The sequence below is a fragment of the Acanthopagrus latus genome, chromosome 15, assembly GCF_904848185.1.
Source record: "Acanthopagrus latus isolate v.2019 chromosome 15, fAcaLat1.1, whole genome shotgun sequence".
In the NCBI taxonomy this organism is placed as follows: domain Eukaryota; kingdom Metazoa; phylum Chordata; class Actinopteri; order Spariformes; family Sparidae; genus Acanthopagrus; species Acanthopagrus latus.
The window spans coordinates 11,655,664-11,680,076 of NC_051053.1; the positions used below are offsets into that span (position 1 = coordinate 11,655,664).

At 43.9% G+C, this 24,413-nt stretch overlaps 1 protein-coding gene across 1 annotated transcript; it reads right to left on the reverse strand.

Moving 5' to 3' along the window:
- Positions 1-372: 372 nt before the first annotated feature.
- On the reverse strand, positions 373-12,927 carry LOC119033476. Its single transcript, XM_037123629.1, has 15 exons — positions 12,839-12,927; positions 10,802-10,896; positions 10,424-10,547; positions 10,270-10,319; positions 9,079-9,184; positions 8,185-8,343; positions 7,970-8,087; positions 7,829-7,890; positions 6,951-7,076; positions 6,758-6,852; positions 6,496-6,648; positions 6,171-6,367; positions 5,136-5,265; positions 2,333-2,526; positions 373-1,437 (listed from the first exon to the last, which is right to left on the reverse strand). The coding sequence occupies exons 1-15, from the start codon at positions 12,861-12,863 to the stop codon at positions 1,194-1,196; spliced, it is 1,878 nt and encodes a 625-aa protein (XP_036979524.1). The 5' UTR covers positions 12,864-12,927; the 3' UTR covers positions 373-1,193.
- Positions 12,928-24,413: the final 11,486 nt, after the last annotated feature.

A 24,413-nucleotide genomic window follows, 5' to 3' on the forward strand; every position in this document is an offset into this window, starting at 1 on the left:
GACTTCAATTTCCCACGTCTGCGACTAAGTCTCTCAAATCTCCAGCCTGCCTGTATCATACTCCTCCCTCCCTGTGGGTCTGTTTGGCAACCAGAAAATACCATCCCTCTCATCATCGGGATTATATGGAACTCATTTGCCTTTGATTTCAAAACCATTAATGCGCAACTGTATTGGCGGCTGACCTGTGACCTTTCTCATTAGCTGACAGGCCAAACTGGTCTCATCACTTCTCCTCTCAGGCTCTTTGGACCCCAGGGGTCTGGGTCATGGTTTGGTAGTGTTTGTGCTGTCTTTCTGTCAGACTTGCATGATCCACTGCCACTTAAGGAGGGAGAACAGGGCTGAGAAATGAGGCATTTCCGGGCCCAAGGGTTTATTCCTACAGCACAGTGGATTACATTACAGCATACAAAGGGGAGACGTGACTTATTTTTTAAGACATGTTCTGCTCTCATCAGTGTTCCCGACCATCTTAGTGTCTAATCTGCATGGAGAGACAGATAGGGTTCAAAGCTTTCAGGCGTGTCTTTACACTACGTCACTGTAGTTTGAAATTGTTTGACTCTATCTAGGTTCTATCTGTACTTTAAAAAGTTGAAGCATCCCGAGCCTTAATCAGGCTCATATTGTTGTACCTTAACGATATACTCGGTTGGATGCTAAAAAAGAAATGCTTATCATGTATCAAGTGGAGCAAAGCTCTATCAGCCTCTCAACCTTTCCTTTCCTTTTTTTTTACTTTTCATTTTCCCCTCACAACACAAATATGATGTAAAACAGGAAGGGGAAAAAAAGAAATGAAAGTAGCCTTTGTGGTTTTTTGGTCCAGAAATATGTTTCTCATAGGCATTGTTCTGCCTACATACATTAAAACAATATGGTGTATACGTCTACTATCTACCAAGAACAAAGTTATGCACATGTGGTGACATTTAAAAACACAAAAACACATCACAATCTGACATTCCTAACAAAAAGGCATTTGGCAGCAGTCTATGAAGAACATTTTTATAATTACAGTTTGACAGATGGAGGTAAATAACTAATGAGAGATGGCATTGGCATTTCACATTATGGGTCATCCTATAGACAGACATTAATATAGTAGAAACACTTATATCCATCCTCATCACCACTCTCTGTCTCTGTCTCTCTCTCTCTCTCTCTCTCTCTGTCTTAATCTCCTGACATCAGATGGCCATCACCCTGCGACATGGAGGGGTTTCCATGGTGACCACATCCCTCTCTGGGCAGATCGTTTGAATGGGATCAGGGCGGGCCGTGTGCTGCGGGAGCAGGGGGCGCTGCTGGGAGGTGAGGATGGGCGGGGGCTGGCGAAGGACAACAATTTGAGCACTTGGTCCCTGCAGGAGGATGTCAGTCAGTTCTTCCTGTGTGGAGTTGACCACTGATACGCCGTTCACCTCCACCAGTCTATAAGGCCAATGACACACACACACACACACACACACACACGCACACACACACACAAATACAACACATGAAACAGACAAAGTAATCGATCAAGTCAAATAATATAAAGAACATACTGAACTTAAACTTTATAACCGAAAAGCAGACAGGGAAACTCTCTCCCAAGTCTTTCAAAATATAAAATTAATAGTTTATTTGTGAGGATTCCCCCTCAGGTAAAGGCCGGGCCTATTCAGTGCTCACATAACAAGCAACAAATAATATCAAAGAATTCACAAATCACAGAGCATGAAATATTAAAACCATCACCTTTGCGCAGAGCTCATTAAAAATTCCCTTCATTAGTTTTTATTTATAGCCAGCTGGATAGAACTGACAGGGAAATAGCAACCCTTTGTGTTTTTTCATTAGCTGTGTAAAGAGCATTGGCACAGATGCTGCGATAAGTGAACACACACAGTGAAGCTCAAAGACTCTTCTCAGCTTCTGTGGTTCTGCCTCTGCGCTGTCATGCAGACTCGTCTCTCTCTGGCAGGGTTGTCTCAAAGAGGCATGTCATCTGCAATTTGTGCGTGATTACCCATTAAATTTGAGAGCGCTGTGTATCTAAGTATGTACTTGTTACACTGCAGTAATTGCTTAATTATAAGCTCTTTATCTGCTCCTTTTTCACTTTATTCTGCATCCAAATGTTACAATACACTGTTTGCTTGTTCTGGAGCTAATATCTGATGGGTTTCAAAGCATAGAGCAATAAGAGCGATGAGAGAAACGCATGGGATGAATACTGCTCTCACTGACTAGGTGGCCTCTTGTGAACACTAATCAAGTAATTGCCATTAAGTCTGGATAAATGATTTGGTTTGAAAATCTTTGGCATGTGTTTGAGTCTTACCTGTCATTCACACAGAGTTGAGAGTTGTCTACCTTGGCCACCACTAGTCCGCTACCGTCTTTGTAGCGACACATGAAGCCGTAATGACCATCAGGGTCTCGGCTCTCCTGTACGACCAGCAGCATGGCCGGGGACTGCAGGGACACGAGCTGGCTCAGGCTGCCGACGTCCAAAGTCCTTTTTCGAGCTTTCTCCTGAATGCAGAAACGGCAGTAACACACACTTATAAATGCAAGGGCACAGAGTGCTCAAGAGAATTAAAACCAACCAAGTGCAATCTTTTCTGGAGATTCTTTAAAAGAAGTCAAAACAACTTTGAAACTCTTCAAATGTCTGTTTCAGCTTCTGAACTAACTAGTTGTTGTTTTCCTTAAATAAAACTTTGGCTTAATTTCTTGGAAAATAGCCTTGAAGATTATAGATACCACCACGTGGAAGTCCCCTAGAGATAAGTCTGAGGCTGCGTCAAAGACAGAAGACCACCAAGATGTAATGATTAGCTTTAGAAAAGATCACGCCACAAGTAGCTTGCAGGGATCAGAAAAAAAAACTTGTGAGTCTGACCACCGAATTCCAATGTTCCTTTATCCAGCCTCTTGGCATACTCCCCCCTCCCCCCCAATGGCATGTGAATGCCTTGCAGCAATAGATGCCGCCTTGCCCGGGTCAGGGGTCAAAGCTAAGGCCTCTCTCTCCTCAGACAAGTGAGCCAGACAGGATATATTCACGGAAACACAGCTGAAGCCCCTTGAAAACCACCCTCTAATGTGCATCATTTTCCCTTTTAGTTTGCTAAGATGTTGGACACATGCCAAGAGCCCAAGGAATATTGTCTTCATATTCTTCTTGTTTATCCACAAGATGTGATCAAATCTGAACCTACCTGGGCCAGGGCACATATCCCATCTACACACCAGACACAACCAGTAGACTGTTAGTGGGCAATTAAAACACTGCTACTCAAGGTTGTACATGTCACGCGAGCAGGAAATAACAGTTCACCTTTACTTTACTTACTGAAAAAAAAAAAAGTCAAACTTAGTTTCACATTTCATTAAAAACGGTAATTTGCCCCAATCGTAGGAAGCTGCAGCAGGATCTGTGAAAGGTTTTCATCCAGTGTGAGAAATGATTCTCCGACAGGCCAGACAACATGCTAAGCAGAGGGGATTGCGTTTCCTCTATAATGACGGGTGTTAGTAGTTCTGAACGCAGTGCTGTTGTTCTGACGCCATGGCTGGTCCAACACCAGTCAACCTTGAGGAGGATAATGGAGGACAGAGTAATGGGAGACAGTCTGACCGCAATGATAAACTGCAACTTGTATCGTGTCTCAAAAGTGGAGGCATCCGATCTATTTCTTAACCTGACGTGGAAAAGAGGTGGCGGGTTTTGTTTTTTTTCTCACAACTCAATCCATCCTCAACAAACATGCGAGACTAAAGAGTGGACGAAACAATAATTCTTCCAATTTCCCCTCCTTAATAGTCTGTCTGAAGTCTTTGAGTTGCTTATTTAAAATCATTTCCGCCATTTGTTGTCCTTCCCCTCCTCCCTCCGTTCCCCCCCCGCTCTGTTTCTCTTTCTCCTTCCCTCTCGGCTGCGTTATTGATGCTCTCTGGTTGCAATAGATCCTGGAGATTAGACTGCCGATGATGAAATATTTCCTTATTGTCTGTAATGCGGGGCAGCCTACAAGACCAAACACAGGGCAGTCTGCTCCTTATTAGAGCAGCAGCTCCATCAGTTTCCCAGGCTGCTCCTCAGCTCTGACCTGTGTGTTAACTCTGATTAGGTCATATGATAAACATTAGCGCTGCTGCTTTTCCCACAAACTCAGCACCTAAAAAAGCGTGGCCCCAGGGCGGCAACGTGACACGGGGCACCTTTCAAAGCCGAAGCCGCGTGTGTCCTTTCATGGCACCTCGTTAGGGCTTCTCCAACAGGATAAAAGAGCCACATTAAAAAAGAAGTGGGCTCCTCCGGGGATAGATGCAGATAGTTTTACACTTGCTGGCCCATTTCTCCATTGCACTCTCCCAGTGGCTTTTGTCACACACATTCCATTGTTGGTATGGTCACAGGCTCTCGGATGTCAGCGCTAAACATCATTTTCTCTGAAAAAGTGCACGTTCATCCAAAGGACTTCTCTCAGCCTCGTATATCCACTCTCAAGACAGGACCAACTGCACAGCTTAACGAAACAGAGTCGACTGAAAGGGCCATTGTGTTGTCACTCAGAAGAACAGTGAAGACAAGATCAAACATGATGGACATAATGGTGTCAGCTAATGGTCTGCCACATCAGGAAGCTGTTAACACCTTTCCCAGCGTGTGTTAATTCTACTGTTGGACAATTAAATGAATATGTGAACTTCACGTGCTCTGTAGATTAATCTATCCTCTTGGTGATCTTCACAATGTGGCTTTCATTAGTGAGGAAAAGGCCCGTTAACCTGCATATATGGTACAAGCTGTTCAGACATGGTTTAAGACTTCGGGGGAGAAAACACCAAATTTGACTCTGTTCTCTCTCCTGCAGAAGTTTGATTTCAGTATCCCATACCACTCGTGCTTTTCTCGATAACTAACTTTGTTTTGGTGCAAATCTCAGTTTCTCATTGTTTATTTTTAGCAATCAAAACATTCTCTGACTCAGACCATGTATTCCCACATACTGGCGTAACTGTGTTTCACATGCTCTTGATTAACGTCCGCTGACCAAGTTCCAAACCCTTGAAATTCTGCAGTATTGGCAATTATCCATGAAGGCGGTTAGTAATCTCCATTTGATCAATAGTACCTTGACGTAGCTTTCTTGCAAAGCGTTCTGGAGGTGAGTCACCTGTCGGTTGAGGTGCACCATGGAAATCTCCTCCTTAAACACTTGGCAGTTCAGCTTCATCTTTTCCAAGAGACGAACATCCAACTGCCTGAATCACAAGGGAGCACAATACAGAAAAGGTCACACACGTATGCATACATGGCTTATGAAATATGCAGTGCAGTCGTAATTGGAAGGTCCTCTGTGTAGGATTTAGAAGGTAGAATTAGAGCGATCAATTCATAATTCTTTTCACAAGTGTGTAAACTAAGAATTGTTGGATTTGTGTTGCCTTAGAATGACACTTTTATATCTACAGAGGGAGCAGGGCCTTTTCCACAGAGCCCGCCAAGCTGCACTGCCATGTATGTACAGTAGCCCAGAAAGGACAAACAAAACACCGGCTCCAGACAGAGCCTTTTATGGGTTTTTCGGCACTTTTCAGCTGCCATCCCAGGGGGGAGAGTAAGTTGAGTGGTACTCAGTTGGATGTAATCTGCAACCTCACCACTAGATGCCACTAACTGCCACACACAGGACCTCTCAGATTGAATGTGAATTTTACAAGTTAAAGAGTAATACATGGCTTTTTTAGGGATTTTGTTTTATTTTCCTTTAAGTAGCAATGCTTAAGAATTTTTACTTTCACGACCAAGTGGAGTCGACATATCTCTGCAATTAACCTCCTGCTGGACTGGACATTGTTGAGATCTGTAGTAATTAAATTTGATTAAACAGAAACCACAAACCCTTGAATTACTAGCTGCTATGAGTCACGTATTCACTTATTGATTAGAGTAACTCTTTCTACCCCTCCTCACTTTTTAGGTACACAATTACCATTACATATAGTATATTGGGTAGATGGCACTAAAACAGCTGGGTTACATGAGACAAACAACAAGAAAGTAGTTGCTCGTATTCACAGTACATTTTCTGTGTTTTATGCCTTTTGAGGGTGATTTCTTTTAGTTTTTTGAACAAGCTGCTAATTAACAGAGACAGTCCACCTACTTCTTCTTGTGAGCAGCAGAGTTGTTGATATTGTCTCTGAGGGCCTGCAGGCTCTGCCTCTTGTCGTTCAGCTGGCTTTTAACCAGCTCCAGCCTCTGTTTCAGCTCAGCAGAGCCAAGCCTGTCTGCATTCACGTCTCCATCCATGTTCTTTAACTCTGAGCAAAATGCTACCAGGCCGTGGTGGAGCTCCTGGACCTTTAGCAATCAAAAGATCCATTTTGAGTGGTTAACACATTTTTTTTGTTAATAAATTCATCACAGTTATGTTGAGAGAAAAAACAAACTGTTATGTATTTATAGCTGTGGATAAGAGAGATATTGACCTGAAGGATGACATTTTGTAGTGAGTCCACCTGTTGGTTTAGCTCCCTGATCCTCTCTTCTTTAGCTGGCTGGTTCACCTGGACATTTTTATTGACGCTCTCATCAGAGCTGACCTCTGGATTATTTTTAGAAGACGTCCCTGTTGACTTCTCCTATGATGCAAAAGCGAACGGAGGGTATGGTCTTAAATGTTACATACAGATTAAAACGGGTTTTAATCCGTGCCTTCCAAATAAATGTCTACAAAAAGATCAGTGTTACTGTTTTGCACAAATGCAGCTCCAATTGTCTGTTCTCCGACGTCGATGTCAGCAGACTCCCAATCTGCTGATCTGGGGGAAGCTCCTCTGTTGACTCTTCAAATCGAAGCACATGTACGGTAAATTAACAAATATATAAATATATGTTTTTCTAATTGTGATAAACACTACATGATACATCATGTTCTGTGCACCTTGCGTTTCTTTCAGTATGAAGAGACTCCTATCCTCTGTCATTCCCAGCATCTTGATGCACGAGTCCATGATTTTTCCCACCGTGGTTTCCTTTGGGGTTCTGAGATGAACTATCCGCTCTGACGCTGCAACACATGACACAACAATCATAAGTAATATGGCCTGATTTATTCTCACATCAGTGTCCATTATGACTAACAAATCAACCACCACATTCACATAAAATATGGACAGAATTCTAAGGTAGCTCCAAAAAGCAGCATACCACAGGACTAATTGACAACCGCTAATTATCTCATGGCTCAGTCAGCTGTGGAGCCAGAGGCCTGAGAGTTTTTCTGGACTGAGACCTAGAGCCACAATATTTTCACTTCTTACTCTGTGAATTGAGAATTTATTTCGACCAAACCAGAGGTCTGATTGTGGAAAGAGTTTGATTTTGTTGATGTAGAGTTTGAATTAAGTGAGAATTCATTTTTTTCTGTTTGGTGAGGAAAATAAATGTAAGACTGTTTCCTTTTGGTTGACATTTCGTGAGTTTATTTTGTGAGTTTATTGCACAAAAGCTAAGAAAGCTTGTGAAACATAGCAAACTGGCTGCTGACATACAGCTCAGCTGAAGCTATGAGGAGCTATACTCATCATACTCATACTCATCAGTCTATCGCCTCTTATGGTGCAAAGTAATACTACGGGATGAGACAGGGCGAGACTAGCAGGTTAACATGCTTATGCTAACTTTAGTCATTATCTCAGCGACACAGCACATAGACCTCTTTGACATAACATCAACACTGTTTCCTCACATTCTGTTGAAAATGTTTAAATGAAGGCCAAATCTTACAAATCGATCTTTTAAACCAATTCAGCAACTCACCATTGATAGTAATCTCTATCATCTGAGGACTCCTCTGTCCAGTGGAGATTTGGCTGTTGTTTCTGTTGTGGAGGAAGGCCAAGAGATCAACATAAAGCTCGTTTTTTTTTTGTCTTTTGCTGTGCATATGCGTGTATGTACCTGAGTTTCAGGGAACGTCGATTCATGCTCAGGCAGCCCACGTGCGGAGAAGACTTCGACTTGCTCATTGATGCCAGTGTCGCAGTGAATGTCTCAACGTTATTATTGCCTAAAGATTCTGGAGTAAAAAGACACATCAGTGCACATCCCCTAGACCTGTTTTTTGCCAACTGCCCATGCAAATGTGTATTTGTTGTATGATGATAAAGGCGTACCAAGCAGGGAGTCAATTCTTTTGGTACTGCTGGTGGGAGGGTGCAGCTCATTATAAATGGCCGACAGTAGCTGCTCCCTCTCTCCCAGTGTTGCGATGTGAAGGATGTCCAGAGTGTTCACATCCACTGAGGCGATGTCTGCTCCACACAGTTTTGCTTCTGTAAAGGAAACATTTAGTCATACACGACATTCTTTATGAAACCAAGAAATGCGCCACAGCCAAGAATCCATAACCCACAACAAACATTAGAAAAAGATCTGATAAACATACAAAAGTTTTTTTTGGGTGAGTGTTTGCATAACTGAGTAACTGAGAACTATATATACGTGTGCATATATACCTATACGATACATATGTATACACACATTTGCTTTTGTTATTTTCATATATAAGTGGAAATAATCTGAAATTTAAAATGTAACTGCTGTTAGTTTTACATCCTTATACAGTTAAAACTTGATGCTATTAGCAACTTCACAAAATGATCTCAGTTTGTAAACTTTGCGCAATTTTAAAGTGACTTATGTTACTATATGTCCTTATTGCCACAAAATTAAATTATTTCTAAACCTAATAGAATTATTATTGAGGGAGTGTGTTATAAAATATTAGCAGAAATCCATCATGCTGGAACTGGACCATAAGCATTGACTGTATGAGACGTTTATCACTGCATGACACCATTGAACTTTGCGGTTGAAATGTATTTATGCAGTGGCGGTGTCAGGTTTAATTTAATATTATCCTCATCTCCTTTTCCTCCTAACTCATTGCCTTCCATAGAACAACTGTTTGGATTTGGTCTGTGATTAAGATAAACTAGCAACATCAGCGTTTTTTATGCAGCCGCCGGGCTGGGAGAGGAGACAGACGGAGGACGAATGTGTTTTACCTCTGATGGAAGGGAGACATTTCTGTAGTCCAATACTCGTAAACCAGTGGCAGACTTCCTCTGTGTCCAGCTCCCTGAGAGATTTGGCCACTTGCTTGTCCGTGTCCTGGGGTGAGGGAGATGGAGAGTTTAAATACCTGCTGCCTATATTACATTCTACCTGTGCATGTCCTTCAGCATGATCTCATAGTACTGGACACACAAGCGATATACTGTACTTTAAGTCATTGTTTTGTGATATGACTCACTGTAAATGTGTTTTTTTTTGTTTTTTTTAATTCTCTAAGTCCTTTTAAGGAGCAAATTGTGGGAATTGCAAAGAGAGCGGGGACACGATGACGCACAGAGATGATTCAAACTGCTGCATGTGAAAACCCATTTAATGCGTGGCAAAACAAAGGCAATCAAGTCAAAACCTGGTTAGACTGGTTAGGCTTCATCATTGTCTGTGTCACTGATTCGCTCGGAGTGAGTATGAGTGTGTTGCATATCCATGTTACAACACATAAACACATGTGTGTGTTTTAGTGTCAACAAATGTTTAAAAAAGGACAAAGAGATGTTTGGCTCAGACGGGAACCCTAAACACAGGTTTCCATGTAATCGTTTCCTTGGTCTTAGATTGTCTGTTTATGGTGTTCCTGGGAAAGAAAACTTAAATGTTCGCCTCTGCAAATAGAGGCTTTACAATGTAACTGTGGACTAATTAGACACAAAGAGGTAAAAGGTTTGCATTGTAGAAGGATTTTCACTGTTAAAAAACAGATAGACTTGTCAGTAAAAACTTTATTGGACAGATAATTAACCCAAAACCTCATAAATAAATCCATAGTTTCAGCAATTCATTTGGCTGCTCAATATACATGTTTGCGTATGTTACTCAGATTTGATAGATGGAGTACCAAAGAAAAGTGAAAAACTGGCAGTCAGCAATTTGCCTTCGGAAAAAAGCAAAACAAAAATCTTTCCGTTTTGTGTTGCAGCTAACACGTGGATCGCTAAGGATACGAGCAATCTTGCTTGGCAAATCCTGGACACAAAGACTAAAATCCTGAGACTATTTGCGGAGTCATTGCTTTGACAGATCAAGGGGAGCTGGGAAATATAAACAGAGCATATTCTGTAATTGCAGCAGCTCTGGGCTGCGTGCTGATGCCACCCTGAAGGCCCTGCTTTGATGGTTTACAGTACCTTCTCAGGGAAGTTTCCATTCTGATCCTTAGACTGAGGCATATATGATGCTGCAGGAAAGGCATGAAAAACAGTTTGTATTACACATGAGCCGTAACAATAGTATCATCTAGAGAAAAAAAAAAGCTCTGTGATGTTGCGGCGCTAGACTCACCCACGGTTACACGTCGTCGTGGCGAGCCCTCCTCATCCTGGTGGTGTGAGGGTTGAGTTAAAGCGTGGAAAGTAGCGCTCCTGTTCGGTGTGTCCCCAACGCTGCAGGAGCGAGTTATCGGCCTCTGTAACACAGGTTTCAGTTCAGCAGTCCTAATCAGTTACCAGCAGGATAGTATTTTCAGGTTCATGGGTCTAAATCAGGTAAAGCACGTGTCTGCCAGGAATGTGTAGTGACTCTCCGCAGATACCTCTAAATACATTAAAGGTGCATGTGTGAGCCTTGCTGGCCATATATAGACCGTGTGATTTACAGTGTGAGGAGGCCGTGAGAAAAGCTTTCAGGGAAAATGTTCACTGCCTGGTCTTCATACTGTACCCGCTGGTGAGTGACTGTGTCCATGTTGGTGGCATGAGGAGGCAGATGAGCTTTCAGCGTGTCAGAGCAGCTCACACCTCTGTTGCCCAGGTCATCTGCATAGTGACAGATAGAGTAAGTCAATAAATTGATCGGAATTAATCCCGGTTATTCCTGTTTTCGTTGGTCACTTAGAGACCAGCTATTTAATCAAGTCCTTATTCTCAACTCTTTTAAGCGCCTCTATTCTCGTGCCTCCAGGCCTTCTCAGCCTTTTTCTGGCGCGCAGGTCACCAGGTCTGTTTGCAGTGCATTAACTGGTGCTGATACTGGACACAGCTCGATCGGGTTGCCTGGTAACCCGTTAGACACACTAATGTCCGTCTGGTTGATGACATACTTCTCTGACAACCCAAGCTCTTTCCCACAGAAAGCCCATATTCTTACATTTTCCAAACGTCACTTGGTCAGCAAGCAGATATCTTTTTTTATGCTATCATAACAAGCAAGACGAATGAGGCTGAGAATATGGCATCAGAGCGAGACCCCGGCTTTCTCAGGCAACACAACACTGTGATGTGTTAGTGATAGATGCTGGAATGTTTGAAGCCCGCGGTACTTCAACTTTGGTACTTTTTACTGATTGAAGCGTCAAGAAGCCCTCCTTGCTGTTCAAAGAACAGTAGTCTTTTCAAATAGTTTACCCACCAAAAAAAAAAAACTGCCTAATTTCTTAAACACATGTTTTTCATTTCAGGGGCCTGTTATTGAAAGGCTGGTTTGACATGGACGGGAGTTTAGATGGAGTCAGAATCAGATAAGACAGTGTAATTGGTTTATGTGTGTCAGCAGTGGAATCTTGTCTGGATCCTGCGGAGACAGTGGAGTACAAAGAGGGGGGCAGCGAGCTGGCACTCTCTTCATCACCTGGCTGGCCTGTGAGTCACTCTGCAGAGGATCATAAAGTCTGGTCTACGTCTAAGCACATTCAAAACACAACTGTCTTGAATAGATGAGCCAGGTGAGAGTAGAGATGAGTCCTGGCTGAATGTGAAGACATGTAGGAGCACACTCCTCAGGCTGACCTCAGACACAACAGTGCCTGTCTGAAATCCTGAGAAAATCACTTCCAGTCTCCCACTGTGACTCCTCCTCACCATTGCATGGGAGAAGGGACACAAAATGGAGAGCTGTCTGTCTGAGAATGCTAATGGAGGGTAGCAGCACACCCACCCTTCCACAGCCACGTTCAGTCTTCACACAGCCTGTGTCTTCCAGGAAAAGCCCAATCAAAACAAATGACAGGACATTTTGGGCAGGCTCAGGGACACAGCCTGGCGTTGCCTTAAACAGTGAAATCGGCAGGAACAGAGAGATGGACATCATTCCTGGTCTGACTCGGTTTAGTCGGGACAAGTCAAAGCATGAGCGAGTTCCCTCACCCCTGACTGGTTAGCACAGGCACACACATTGCGCACACACACACGCATGCAAACACAGACGCAAATTGAGCAATGTAAGTTTGGTGTGTGACAAAGTTTGACAAGCATTCACACGCAGACACGCACAGGGTTAATGACAAAGCAAAGCCTCAGAGTCGAAACTTTTCAGCACATTTATGTAACGGATAGGCAAAAGTGATGCTTATCGTGTCCAGTATTATTGTCCTCCCCTGGTCTGAAAAGAAATTAAGCTCTTTGAGAGACGACCGAGGGAGGAGAGCAATGCTGAGTCACAGGAACCCAAAACCTGGGAACCGCCTGCCAAGCCACGCACTGGGAATACACACACAATGGCTAAAAAGAGATTCCGACAAAGGGGAACTTCTGCAACTCCCAAAGGAGGCGTTCGAGGTACTGTAGCCATGTCACATAATGACCGCAATTTCATCTGAATGGGGAAGCGAGATCAAAACGAAGAGGCAACACATGAGCTCAGCAGCTGGACGGAACGAGCCATCATCTGGGGGTCATTTGGCTCTCACCTACAGCTCGCGTAAATGGAAACAGGAGGACTTAAATACAATTACTTTTGCAAGTTTACCTTAAGGAAACTCACCCAGGTTGTGCTCAGTAAATGCCATGAGATTTATTCCGGTGTTGAAGATCCCTGTGACAGATAGACACCGAGACAAGACACCGGCTGAATTTTAGGAAAGCACTCCAACGTTTTTGGACATTCTCAACTCAAAGAAGTGTTTGCAGCCAAAGAGCACACATTTTTCAGTTGTCAGTGTAGGCTGGCACAGGTGTTACAATAATTCAAATTGTCCCTTTTTATTTCTATTCAAATCAAAATATATTTCTACAAGAGTTAACATGCACAACCGGTCAACAGGAGAGCTTCTAGAGTTTTTGGCAGGCACTTGTGACACAGCTCAGCTAGCTGCTTCCAGAGTTTTTGCTAAGCGTCTCTCTGCATTGAACACACAGAAAATAGTTCCGCATCAATTTTCTCGTCTGTCCCTTTGTGGGGGTTAGGGTTGGTTTTTTTTTTTTTTTTTTTTACCAAAATATCAGTATCGCTTTAATGAATCAACACTGGAGATGTCATTGCGATTGGACTCACTTTTCTGAGGGCACTCAGGAAGAGGAGCCACCTGGTAGGTGCTACGTAAAAGCCTTGGTTTTGTTTTCTCTGTATCCCCCACTGTGCTTGGCATGGGCTCTTTATCTTCTCCCAACTGATCACTTTGGCCCGCCTCAGTTGCAGCACCGTCAGCGCTGACCTTACTCTCAGCCACTGTGAATTCCTCTGGTGACTGCTCTGTCTCCACCCTCTCTGTCTTCTCTTTGTAACTATCCTGGCCGCCGGCAGCAAAGCTTCCGTCACTGCCGGATGTGTGCGCCACGCTCTCCTCTGAATTAATGTCAAAGAACTGATCATCGTCGGCCACATCAGAGGGAGTGGGTGGGATCAGATTAATGACAGGTTGTGTCAGGAGGCTTCCCGAAGCTGCCGTGCTGTTGGTGCCACTCCCAAACAGTAACGTGTCTTCCTCCTCTTCTTCGTCATCTTCGCCACTGGAACAAGAGCCAGCCATTTTGGCCTGGGGCTGTATAGGGAGAGAAGACAGAGGCTTCAGTCGTTTCTTCTTCAGGGCCCGGGTGCAGGCACACACGGAGCTGGCTGAGCGGGCCATGCCGGTCCCCGGGGTCAGGAGGTCCTCCTCGAACAGGCTGAAGCTGCTGTTAACTATGCCCAGATCCTCCACTGTAATCTGGATAGCCTTCATCTCATCTGATCCCCGCTGATCCAAGTGTGGATGCTGAGGGCCCCTATAAAGCTTCCCTTCCTGTCCCTGCAGAGAATCCTTCTCCTCCCCTCGCAAACATGAGCAGCAGAACAGCCTCCGTGAAAGACGCCGAGTGCTCTTTCTCCATCGAGGCCGCTGTCTTCCCTCCTTTGCGCTCGCCATCGTAGCGGCTGCCGGACTATTCTCTGGCTATACTGCGAAACACACCATTCTTCAGATAATCCTCCACGGACAGAAGATCCACATCTCTGAGATATAACACTACCCTGTGAGAGACGCCACAGCATCTGCACACAACACAAAACCTCATCTGCAACATGTGTTGCTTAGGAGAGAAATAAATGGACCAATTCATGCTCTTCAGGTCAGGTGAATACTTGAAATGAATGCAGCGCTTTGATATGTAAAGCAGCGTCATTGTAGATACAGCTCTCTTTTAAAAAGGCTCCTAGTAAGACAGCAGTATCCTGCCATAATAAAATCTTTGCACAGGCTATATATAATATAGATAATACCAAGAAATATACACCCTACTATACTTTATTAGATTTACCTGGTTAACATTTCATCAATGCACACATCTCAGTGCATTTAGCCATGTACACAAGGTCAAGATGATCTGTTTCACAATTGGAGAGAAAGTTGAATTAAGTGAACCTGAACATGGCACACATGTGGCTGTCTGACTGCCTAGTTGGAGTGTTTTTCATAAGCTGTTGATCTGCCAGGATTTTCACTTCTCCATCGCACCCATCTCCAGTGTAACCATCTACTGAGCTGATAGAAAGGCAACAAATAACCACATCTTTCAACAAGGTAGCATCTCTGAACGCACAACATGTCAAACACTGAAGCAGAATTACACGCTGGGTGCCACTCCTGTCAGCTAAGAGCGGGAAACTGAGGCCACAACTGGCACGGGCTCACCAAAGTTGGACAGTGGAAGATTTGAAAAACATTTTCTTGTCGAATGAGCCTCGATTTCTGCAGGGACATTCAAATCACAGGGTCAGAATATGGGTATTCATGCTGGTTGTGGTGTGGAGGATATTTTCTTGGCATACTTTTTGCCCCTTAGTACCTATTTAGCATTGTTTAAACGCCACAGTGTATTCAAGTATTGTTGCTAACTATGTCTGTTCCTTTATATCCAGGGTTTAGTCAATCTTTTAATGGCTACTTTCAGCAGGACAACGTGCCATCTCACAAAACTCAGATCATCTAAATCTGATTTCTGGAACATGTAAATGAGTTCGCTGTACTCAGATGGCTTCCACATGAACCCAGTCTCGCTGCATTTGGGGTGTGGCAAAACAAGAGATTCACGACGTGGATGCGCAGCGGGCAAATGCGCAGCAACTGCGCGATGCTCGTCATGTCAATATGGACCATTATCTCTGAGGAATGTCTCCAGCACCTTGTCAAATCCATGAGACAGAGGATTAAGGCAGATCCAAAGGCTCAAGGTACACGCAATGTGGACCTAAAAAAGATAAAATCAGTCATGCATTTCTATGAATTAACAGCGATTGCGTGTGAGTTTCAGCGCGCATCCTCACATGAGCGTGCACGCGATTGCATTATTACAAGTCAGTGTCCGATTTCTCTGCGGGTCATCTGTCAGAGACTTTCGGGCGAGTTTGGAAACAGGTGAGAATATGGGCTGGCGGATGCTTGGCTCATACAACCCCTATGGCATCAGATGACATTTCCTTCATTCCACAGGCCCAGTCCTGCCCTCTGCTACATGATAAGTCATCCAGCTTCAGCTTAAAACCATTTTACCTCACCACCCACATCGAGGGCTTGCATGAAAAGATGATATCCGTGGTTTCTCACGCCCATGAAGCGACAGTAGAATGATGGGAGTAATTACTCCTCCGGCAGAATCCACCTCTCACCTTGCAGCGTCTGTTTGGAGTGAAAGGAAGCTGCTACTGTTCGTGTCTTTAACTCTGCCATAACTTTTCGGTTATCCAAGGATGTTTACCTGCTACTGTTTATTGGATCCAGATTAACTTCCTAGGGCTTAAAAGTTATTTTCATATCTTTCCTCAGGCATTAAAAGTAAGCGCCAATCCGTTGTATCACCCACATTCATATGGAAAACTCGGCTCTATGTTTAAATTAAAATCTACCACAAAGGTTGCCTTAATTGGGGTTTTAACAACGCTGACTATTTTCTCCCAAATAAAAGCTGACCTCAGACACAGTAACTATTCTCAAATTAGACTAAACAATTTGTTGGCGTGCAGTAGTATAATTTCTGCACACTGGCAGCAGATATGCGTAAAAGTACTTCAGTCTATTTGTCGAGATACCCCGAGCTTCTCAGGTTGTAAAATTCTACAGAGACTTTGTTGCTAGGCACAAAATTACAGCACCTCGAGGTGATTTCAGTGGGGGGCCACCTGACTTTTGACAGACTTAGTGCAGGGCTGAAGGCTATTTGCAGCGGAGTGCTTTTATCCCCACGCAACTCAGAGACCCACATGATGGCTGCTGCTGTGAGAAAAGGTGATCCAAGCTGAAGATATCTGAGAATTAGCAGCAGATAAGAAACTATCTGGGGTCAGTTTAAGCTCAGGTTTGTGTCAAGCTGAGAGCTACAATACGCGTGAAGGGGACCTGCATTATATAGAGCTCTCCACAGCTGCAACACATTTTATTTAACTAAAATTTCAAGAGAAAAAAACAAACAATTGTACGCATGTAAATTGGGCTCTGTTGGAGCATTGTGCAACATTGTTAGAAGGGGAATTTTTAAAGAAGGGTTCTGTGACATAATCCTGGACGATACCGCGTGGCCGACAAAGGGGGGCAGTAGAGAGCAGCCGCACGGCACCAACAGGACATAAAGCAGAACCCACCACTTCTTAGAAAGACCTCCTCCGGTATTCACAAGTCTGGATAAAGTTAAACCACACAAGTGCTTTTCATTCGCAGCCGAGTGAGGCCAGCTTTCATGATATCTTGATCTGGTATTTGCAAGAATATCAAGTTTGGTCGTAATCCTTTTTACATGTTGCTTGAATATACATAAGCGGTGGGGGGAACGAAAAGATATATGTAGGATCAATGTTCCGTCTCCTTTATATGGGACATGTTTGAAATTAGCTGAAAATCTGCGACCGTACTGGCACATTTATGAAAAATTAGTTCCTTATGATGAATGTTGAGCAACAGTGTAAGTGACAGAGCAGACAAAGATGAATGCCTCACAGCTGCCATCGCCTGGGGCCGTTTGTGGGAGAGATGACTGAGAGAGACATGGGAACCCACCAGCCTCCGCTCTCCAAGTGACAATATCGATTCTGAACTATTCTAATTGTTTGTCTTTAAGGTAGCCTCTTGGGTTTGTTTGACTTTCTCCGCGTGCTCATCACGTCACCGGACCTCGTTGCGCTTGGTGAGTTAGCCTACATGCCCGGACATAGGTCCACGAGTGTCTGAGCATGCTCGGAGAGTGTTTTTACTGGTCTCCCTACCAGTGAGTGGTAGATTCTGGACAGCCCCCAGACGGCCGTGCAGCCAACATCAACACCAGCCCTCAGCTCTGGGAGGGCTCCTCTCTGAAACACCCTCACCTCTTGCTCAGTTGTAGCACAGTTAAACATGTTGAACATTTCCCGTGACAGTCATGTTTCCATAGGCATCAAGACTCTGGGTCCATAGTCAGCGGTGGACTCTGTGGTGAACATGACCCTGTTTGGCCACACAGAGAACTCGCCAGAGAAGGCACACACACACACACACTCTCAAAAAAAAAAGGGGGGGGGGTGAGGCTCTCCTTGCTCTAATTCACAGAAAAGGAGAATGCTTCAACCAGCCTGTAATTGCATTTACTAAACAAGACAGCAAGCATGAGTCACTTTCCAGAGGCAAGGAATGTCACTTCTTCCTGTGAAATGAGGAGGAATCGGGGAGGGTTATTACTTCGGAATAACAGTCAGAGCCCTCTTTATGTCGTCAAGGATGTTGAGCAACTGCAGAGATCCAAACAACACGGCGGCATTCTTAGAGCAGCAAGAGGGGGGGGGTCTACAAAAATAAGCACACTCAACCGAGGATGTTGAGTTCCCGATTCAACAGATAAGTCAACACGTCACGTATCGAGCCTTTTCACCGGCGAGTTTCTCTCAAACAGATGTGTCCATTTTTCGCTTACACAGGTCTTCCTGTTTGTGCTCACCGCCACCGATGCTCTTGGAAGTCGGACCAAGTGTGCCAAATATTTGCAGTTTCCCCCGTGGCTGATACCTAATAGCATGAGAAAAGGAGTTCGGCGGGGGGGCGGGTGGGGAAAGGGCAGTGACCTTGAGGAACTTCTGGGTTGAACTTTCCCCTCCATCCTCCCCTCACCCACCAGTCCTGTGCTCCCTAATCAATTACTGTTGGCAGTCAGGAGACCACCAATGATTAGCAGCAGCAAGGCAGACGTGGGTTTGGGGGGGTTGGAGTGCGGGATGTGGGAGGCTGGGAGGGTGGCGTGTAGGGGTGGGGGAGAGGAAAGAAGTCCTGCAAACGGCTTTGATCAAAACGCCGCCTGGAGAAAAGCATAACGCAACAGGACCCCCCTGGTTTAAATGACCCTTGAAGAGTTTTATTTATCCACGAGAATGAGAGACGGCATCCTTTTGTATTTTGTCTCCCTGACTGTTGCACATGAGCGGAAAGCAGTAGATCACGAATACTGTTTACACTCGCGCGTGCACTGCAGAAACCAGCCAAGACCAGCGGGCTCAGAGACGACACAGAAACACCGCACATAAACACAAACCTTTTTCTGTTGTTCGGGACTTTGAAGCAGGAGGGAAATAATTTACAGGCTCTTTTTTTTTTTTTTTTTCCTTTTTTTTTACGAGAATCTAGGCTGTTCCCACGCCCAGTGTGGCAGCAAAGCTCAAACAAAATCATTTGTCTTAGATTGGCTGATTGGCTCGCTGGAATCTGAGTATGACTTTGACAGTGATTGAAGTTTAATTTGATGAGAGGAACTCTCCCAGCAGACCCACCCACAAGTGCCCTCCTCTCACTTTTTATTCCTTTTGCTCTCTCTTTCCCCTGCATCTCTAACTCTTCCGTCTCTCTTCTCTTAGTTTATAGCTTTATCTTTTTTTTTATAGAGTGAGAGCGATGCTGACAGGGAAAAAAAGGGGCCCACACTCCTGCAGACGTCAGAAATGTTTGTGTCATTAAGACTCCCCTCTTGTTTTATGGTTGGGGGGGGGGCAAGACAGAAAAAGACAGTTTATGTGTGAGGGGGAGAGAGTGAAAGAGATAAACACAGAGAGAAAGGTTAAATAAAGAAAGAATAAATGAAAGAAGATATGTGCCAGAAAGCGGGGATACAACAGCCCAGGCACCGTGCAGCAAAGCAGACTGCAACAAGCTCGCACAAACCTGCTTTACAAGATGTGGCTTCCTCCGGGGCTCTCCGTGGCTAGCCCTTTCTCTAACTCTCCCTGCACACAATTAATGGCATTATGAGCACCACTGGAAAGCTTCGACTAAACAGTTGAGTCTACAATTTTCCCATGGGAACGCCGTTTTGTGCAGATGCCAAGCTCTCTGAAGTGATACGGTTATCTCCTCTCACTGATGTCCTCCACTGGGACCTGCGCTGTTGCGATAGCTTTGAGGAAATAAAGCGAAATCAAATTAAGTTTTATCTGTAATTTTCGGAGCCAACGTGGATTATCATGATACATCGCCGAGCAATGTGGCCTGGACTCTGACTCGGGCAGTTTTGGAATCCGGTCCGTGGTATTGTTTGCTGCTCTGGGTTTGTCTTTGTCATGAGATGTTTTTCACAGCCAGACAAATATGGTCACTGTGATGTCCCCAGCCAGAGCATCTGAGCCTCATCAGGCAGGCATTTCAAAGCTGCTGTCATGGGTATTTAGAAAGGGGCAAACCAAGGACAAAGGCCGACTATTGGCAACTTGTCCATTTTGTAGCCCCTTTGAGGTTTCCTAACGATGCCTGTGCCCTCATAGAAATCACTGCAAATTAATTTTAACACTCAGTGAAAGGGCAGATTAGTGCCGATAGGATGGCACAAAGGGTGTTAAATATGGCGAGCAGCATGCTGGACCACAGGCCAGGCCTGGGACACATCACCCACAGCTGCCAACACTGACCTATTTTCACCAAACCAGCTTAAAGATTTTGAGCAAACCTCTATTGTGCAAAAGCCCTGCAAAGCACGCCAGTGAAGTCTTATCTGCATGACCCCCTTTGCGTATGGTGCCCTTTGATGCCTCTCATAAAGGCAGTGATGGGGTTTTAATTAAGTGTGGCGGGTGATTAGATGGTCCATATTGATCTGGAGGGTTAGGGACAGATGTTGCAAGGCACAACCAGGGGGAAATAGCTCTATAAAGAACACAAACAAGGGCTTCAAACCATTGTGGTGGAGACTTCAGTGACAGACACGACCCTCACTCTGAAACAGAGAGAGAAAAGTGATTTCAGATTCAATTATCTTCTTCGCAGGACGAAATAGAGAGCAGATGGCAACAATAGTCACGGGCCTCACCGCGATCAGCACTCTTCATGGACATCTTTTCTTTGGGACAAATTTACCGTGGCCTCATGAGGTTTTCATTGAAGTGTTAGCACTAGGAGGTGAAGCTTGCCAACAGGTCAGAGGCATTACAGGAATGACAGAGCGGTCCAAGGCATCAGAATATTTTATGTAAATGCCTTCTGACACCATCCCCTTTCCATAAAAGATTTGCTTTGTCCGCTCGCATTTTGTCAGTTTGATTCTTGGGGGAGAGAGTGATTTCTTTTGTGCATACAGGAAATATGTTTAATGTTCTTTAACTCCCTTTACTGCATATCATTTCAAGTTAAGCAAGTATTGACATGGTTGACTAACATTTATAGATGTCAGCATGTAGGTCGGTCAGGAGAAATTTTCCTCAGTCATGCTAGGGATCGCGATCTAAAGGACTGGAAATACCCTTCAACCATTTACAAGGTATGAGGGTTTGTGATTGTTTTTGATTGGGTCATGAGATGACTAATTTGAAGTTTATACAGTTCATGGGAGAAATTTATGAAGACAAAGACTTGGAGGCAAGTCTGAGTTTGTCTGCTGGCTGCCACTATGGGAGCAGAGTGAGAACCATATTTGAAAGACGACCAAGTTTTTTAACACAAATAAATTACCTCCATTTAAGGGTGCATAAATCTGATCTTCTGGAAAAGCAGTGACCCATTTGAGGGAGCGCAGACTAGATTTCTTGTTAAATTCATGCCACGGATGGATGAGAAGGGAATGTGTTTACTTTTTCTGAAATGGCCATGAATAAAACAAATTGGACCAGTGAGGAATCCTAAAATGTTTATTGATGAAGGAGTAAAGAAAGATTCAGAGGGTTCTGACAGACGAGTTATCTAAAAGACTTTAAAGTGAGCTCCAGTCGTTCATACCGCAGCTGTTTTACAACACAGCTCCCTTTGTCTTTAACGCGAGGCCAAAACTTTAAGTACAAAAACAGTGGCTGACAAATAAACAGCAGCCCCTGCACTGGTCTCTAATTTAATACTTATTGTGGATCATAGCTCATTAATGTCAACATTTGGTGATAAATCTGCACTGCCATATGTCCATAGATTGGTGTTTGCAGATGTCAGGGATGAAGGAAAAGGCTTAAGTATTTGACAGCCACCTTTAGAAAAAAAAGACTTTAAATCTGTGCCCTTAATTAGGGCAAAGCAGTGGTTGTGACAAGACGATTCAAATAACTTATATTCGTGCTGTGCAGGTGATTTTCATGACCTCAGCATAAATGACTGTATTAAATATGGGCGTGTGCAACAGCATGAGAGAGGAGCAACTGTTTTGTTCACATGTAGGGCTTATCGGAGCAGAGCTAAAAATAAATGTGCCATGTCACAGAGGACGTTTGAGCCTGTTCATCCGCTTCACTCTACCGACTTGTCCGATTGGTGTTACGTGCTATGGGTATAAATATTCAACAAAGCGCCCACTAGTAGCAGTGTCTGCATGAGTCTCTTTGTATATCTCAGAATGAGGGAAGCCCATTCAAGAGTGGAACAAAAAAACAAAAAAAAAGCCTTGAGAAAATCTGTATTTGATAAGTGACTGGAATAAGAAAGGTGCTCACACACACACTTCATTCCTCTCTCCCCGCTCCATCACTCACTGAAATCTATTTACGATGGTCTGGCCGTGCTGACGCAGGATGGCACAAAGGCCACCTTTGAGCGCGCAGTCTCACACATAATATCACTCAGCACCGAGAATGGCTTCAACAAAAACCTGGAAACACAATGGGATCAAATGTACTGTATGCTTATTAGTCACCTGTGACAACCGCCAATGTTCATGCAGATCGCCAACATTTGAGGAAGCGGGGCAGTGATACTTTAATTTCACAGAATGAAGTGTGGACAGAAACCCGAACCTTCTCGGCAGTAAATTAGAAAAAGGCAACACAATAGTCGCTCATTTCCTGCACTGAATAGACTTTTGAAATGACCTCAGGCTTATTCGTCCTCTTGCCGTGATCGGAATTTGCATGACACAAAGTGCTGTTCCTCGTAATGGCCCTATTTGTAGAAATTACATTCCTGTCTTTTCGCACAGGAAATTACTATCCATGTATTGTCCTACGGTTTCTTCATTTACAAATTCCCTTAACTCATCACATCCAGGTTTATCTTTTGTATCAGCAGCCATGTGTATTGCATACACTTAGGCCCAATTCCAATACACCCCTTGCCCCTACCACTTAACCCGAAAGCTCTGTTTCAAACATTCAGGGCTAGGATATCCCAGTTCTCGTTGAGATAGAGGGTTAGGGTGAAGTCTTAGGGCAGCATGGTCCTCCAAAACTGAGGTTTGTGACTCCTTGTTGTGTCAGTGTAATTTGGTCTTTTTATGAATACAAAGCATGACACTTCCAGTTAGCTGATGTCTTGGTAGCTAACTATCCAGCTACCTCTTTGATGACACACGACACTCCTAAATTTAAATGAACTCCGCTCCTCCAATACCAGTGCAGGCAAGGACTAGGTAATAAAGCAATGCTCTTTTTTTTTTTCATTTGATGACTTGATTGATAAATAAATAAAAATAAAAATAAATTGGTAGTGTCCTTGCTTTTCTGTCTCCATCAATTAAATGGCAAACAGCATTTTGATAAAAGAGAGACAGTAGAAATCACAACAGCTGAAGACACTGGAAATGTCCAATCCAGCTGTTTATATGAAAGCCACTGACGGCTACTGATGATGTATGAGGGTCTTTAAGGGTTCTCCCATTTCAGGGGAAGATTTCAAGATTACTTTCAATTACCTCTTATAATTTCCCTTTAACTTATTGAAGATAGTGCTATAGTGTAAGCATGGAGCATCTGACCCAGTGATCTACTGGGGTACTGGGCTTACAAAGGTACTTTGAGGATGAGTAGACCAGTAGACCACTTTCCTAATATCAGTCTATAACCCTTCAAATCAAGTGCCCCCGTGTTGCTGTCGCAGACGTATAATCTTCTCTGTCCTCCGTGCTGCTGGGGTGTGAGAGGGGAGTATTTGTGGTTTTTTCCTCCTGTGCTGAAGGTCCTCTCAGGAGGCCATTAATGCTGCATGTCTAGTCACGCTAGACAGCAGCAGGCTGTTTTAGTACTCAGGTTGCTGAAGGCTGCTCTCTCACCTTGACCCCACTGAAACAGGAGAGCCTGAATACTGTCTTCCCCCATGTCTTCAAATAGCAACATCAGGGTTTTCTTTTTTACACAAGGGTAGTATGGTATATGTGTATTCAACAGAACTTATGATCACAGTATATCTGCTACTGTAGGTATCATTTTCCATTATTTGCTGTTCTTTCCTCTTTTTTTGTCCTTTTTCTCTGTTTTCCCACATTGTTACTGAGAGCAATATGGGGTTAAGCCTCTTGCTCAGTTCCGCCATCTTATATTCCACTGTTTGTTGTATCAGAGACATACTTTTGGGTCATTAGGAAACTAGAAGGAGCACATTCTCAGTGGTACCCAGAAGTTTGCTTGGCACTTGAGAAAGTAATAAATGAATAATAGTTTTAGAAGATGTATATAAGTATATATATCCACATAGTAGTGTCCTGACAACAAATGTCTTTCCTTGAAGCAACATATTTGTTTGAATGTCAATTAAAATGCAAATGTGAAAAGATATGAAAGAATGAGATATTGCCTATAAACTGAATATTCAAATATCCAGTCGTATTTTTCTTTTATTTTTGGCCTTTGGCTTTTATTGATAGAACAGCTGGAGATATGACAGGAAAGAAAGACTCGAACCCAAGGCTGCTGCTGCGAGGACAAAGCCTCTGTACACCCGCTCAACTGAGCTAAACGG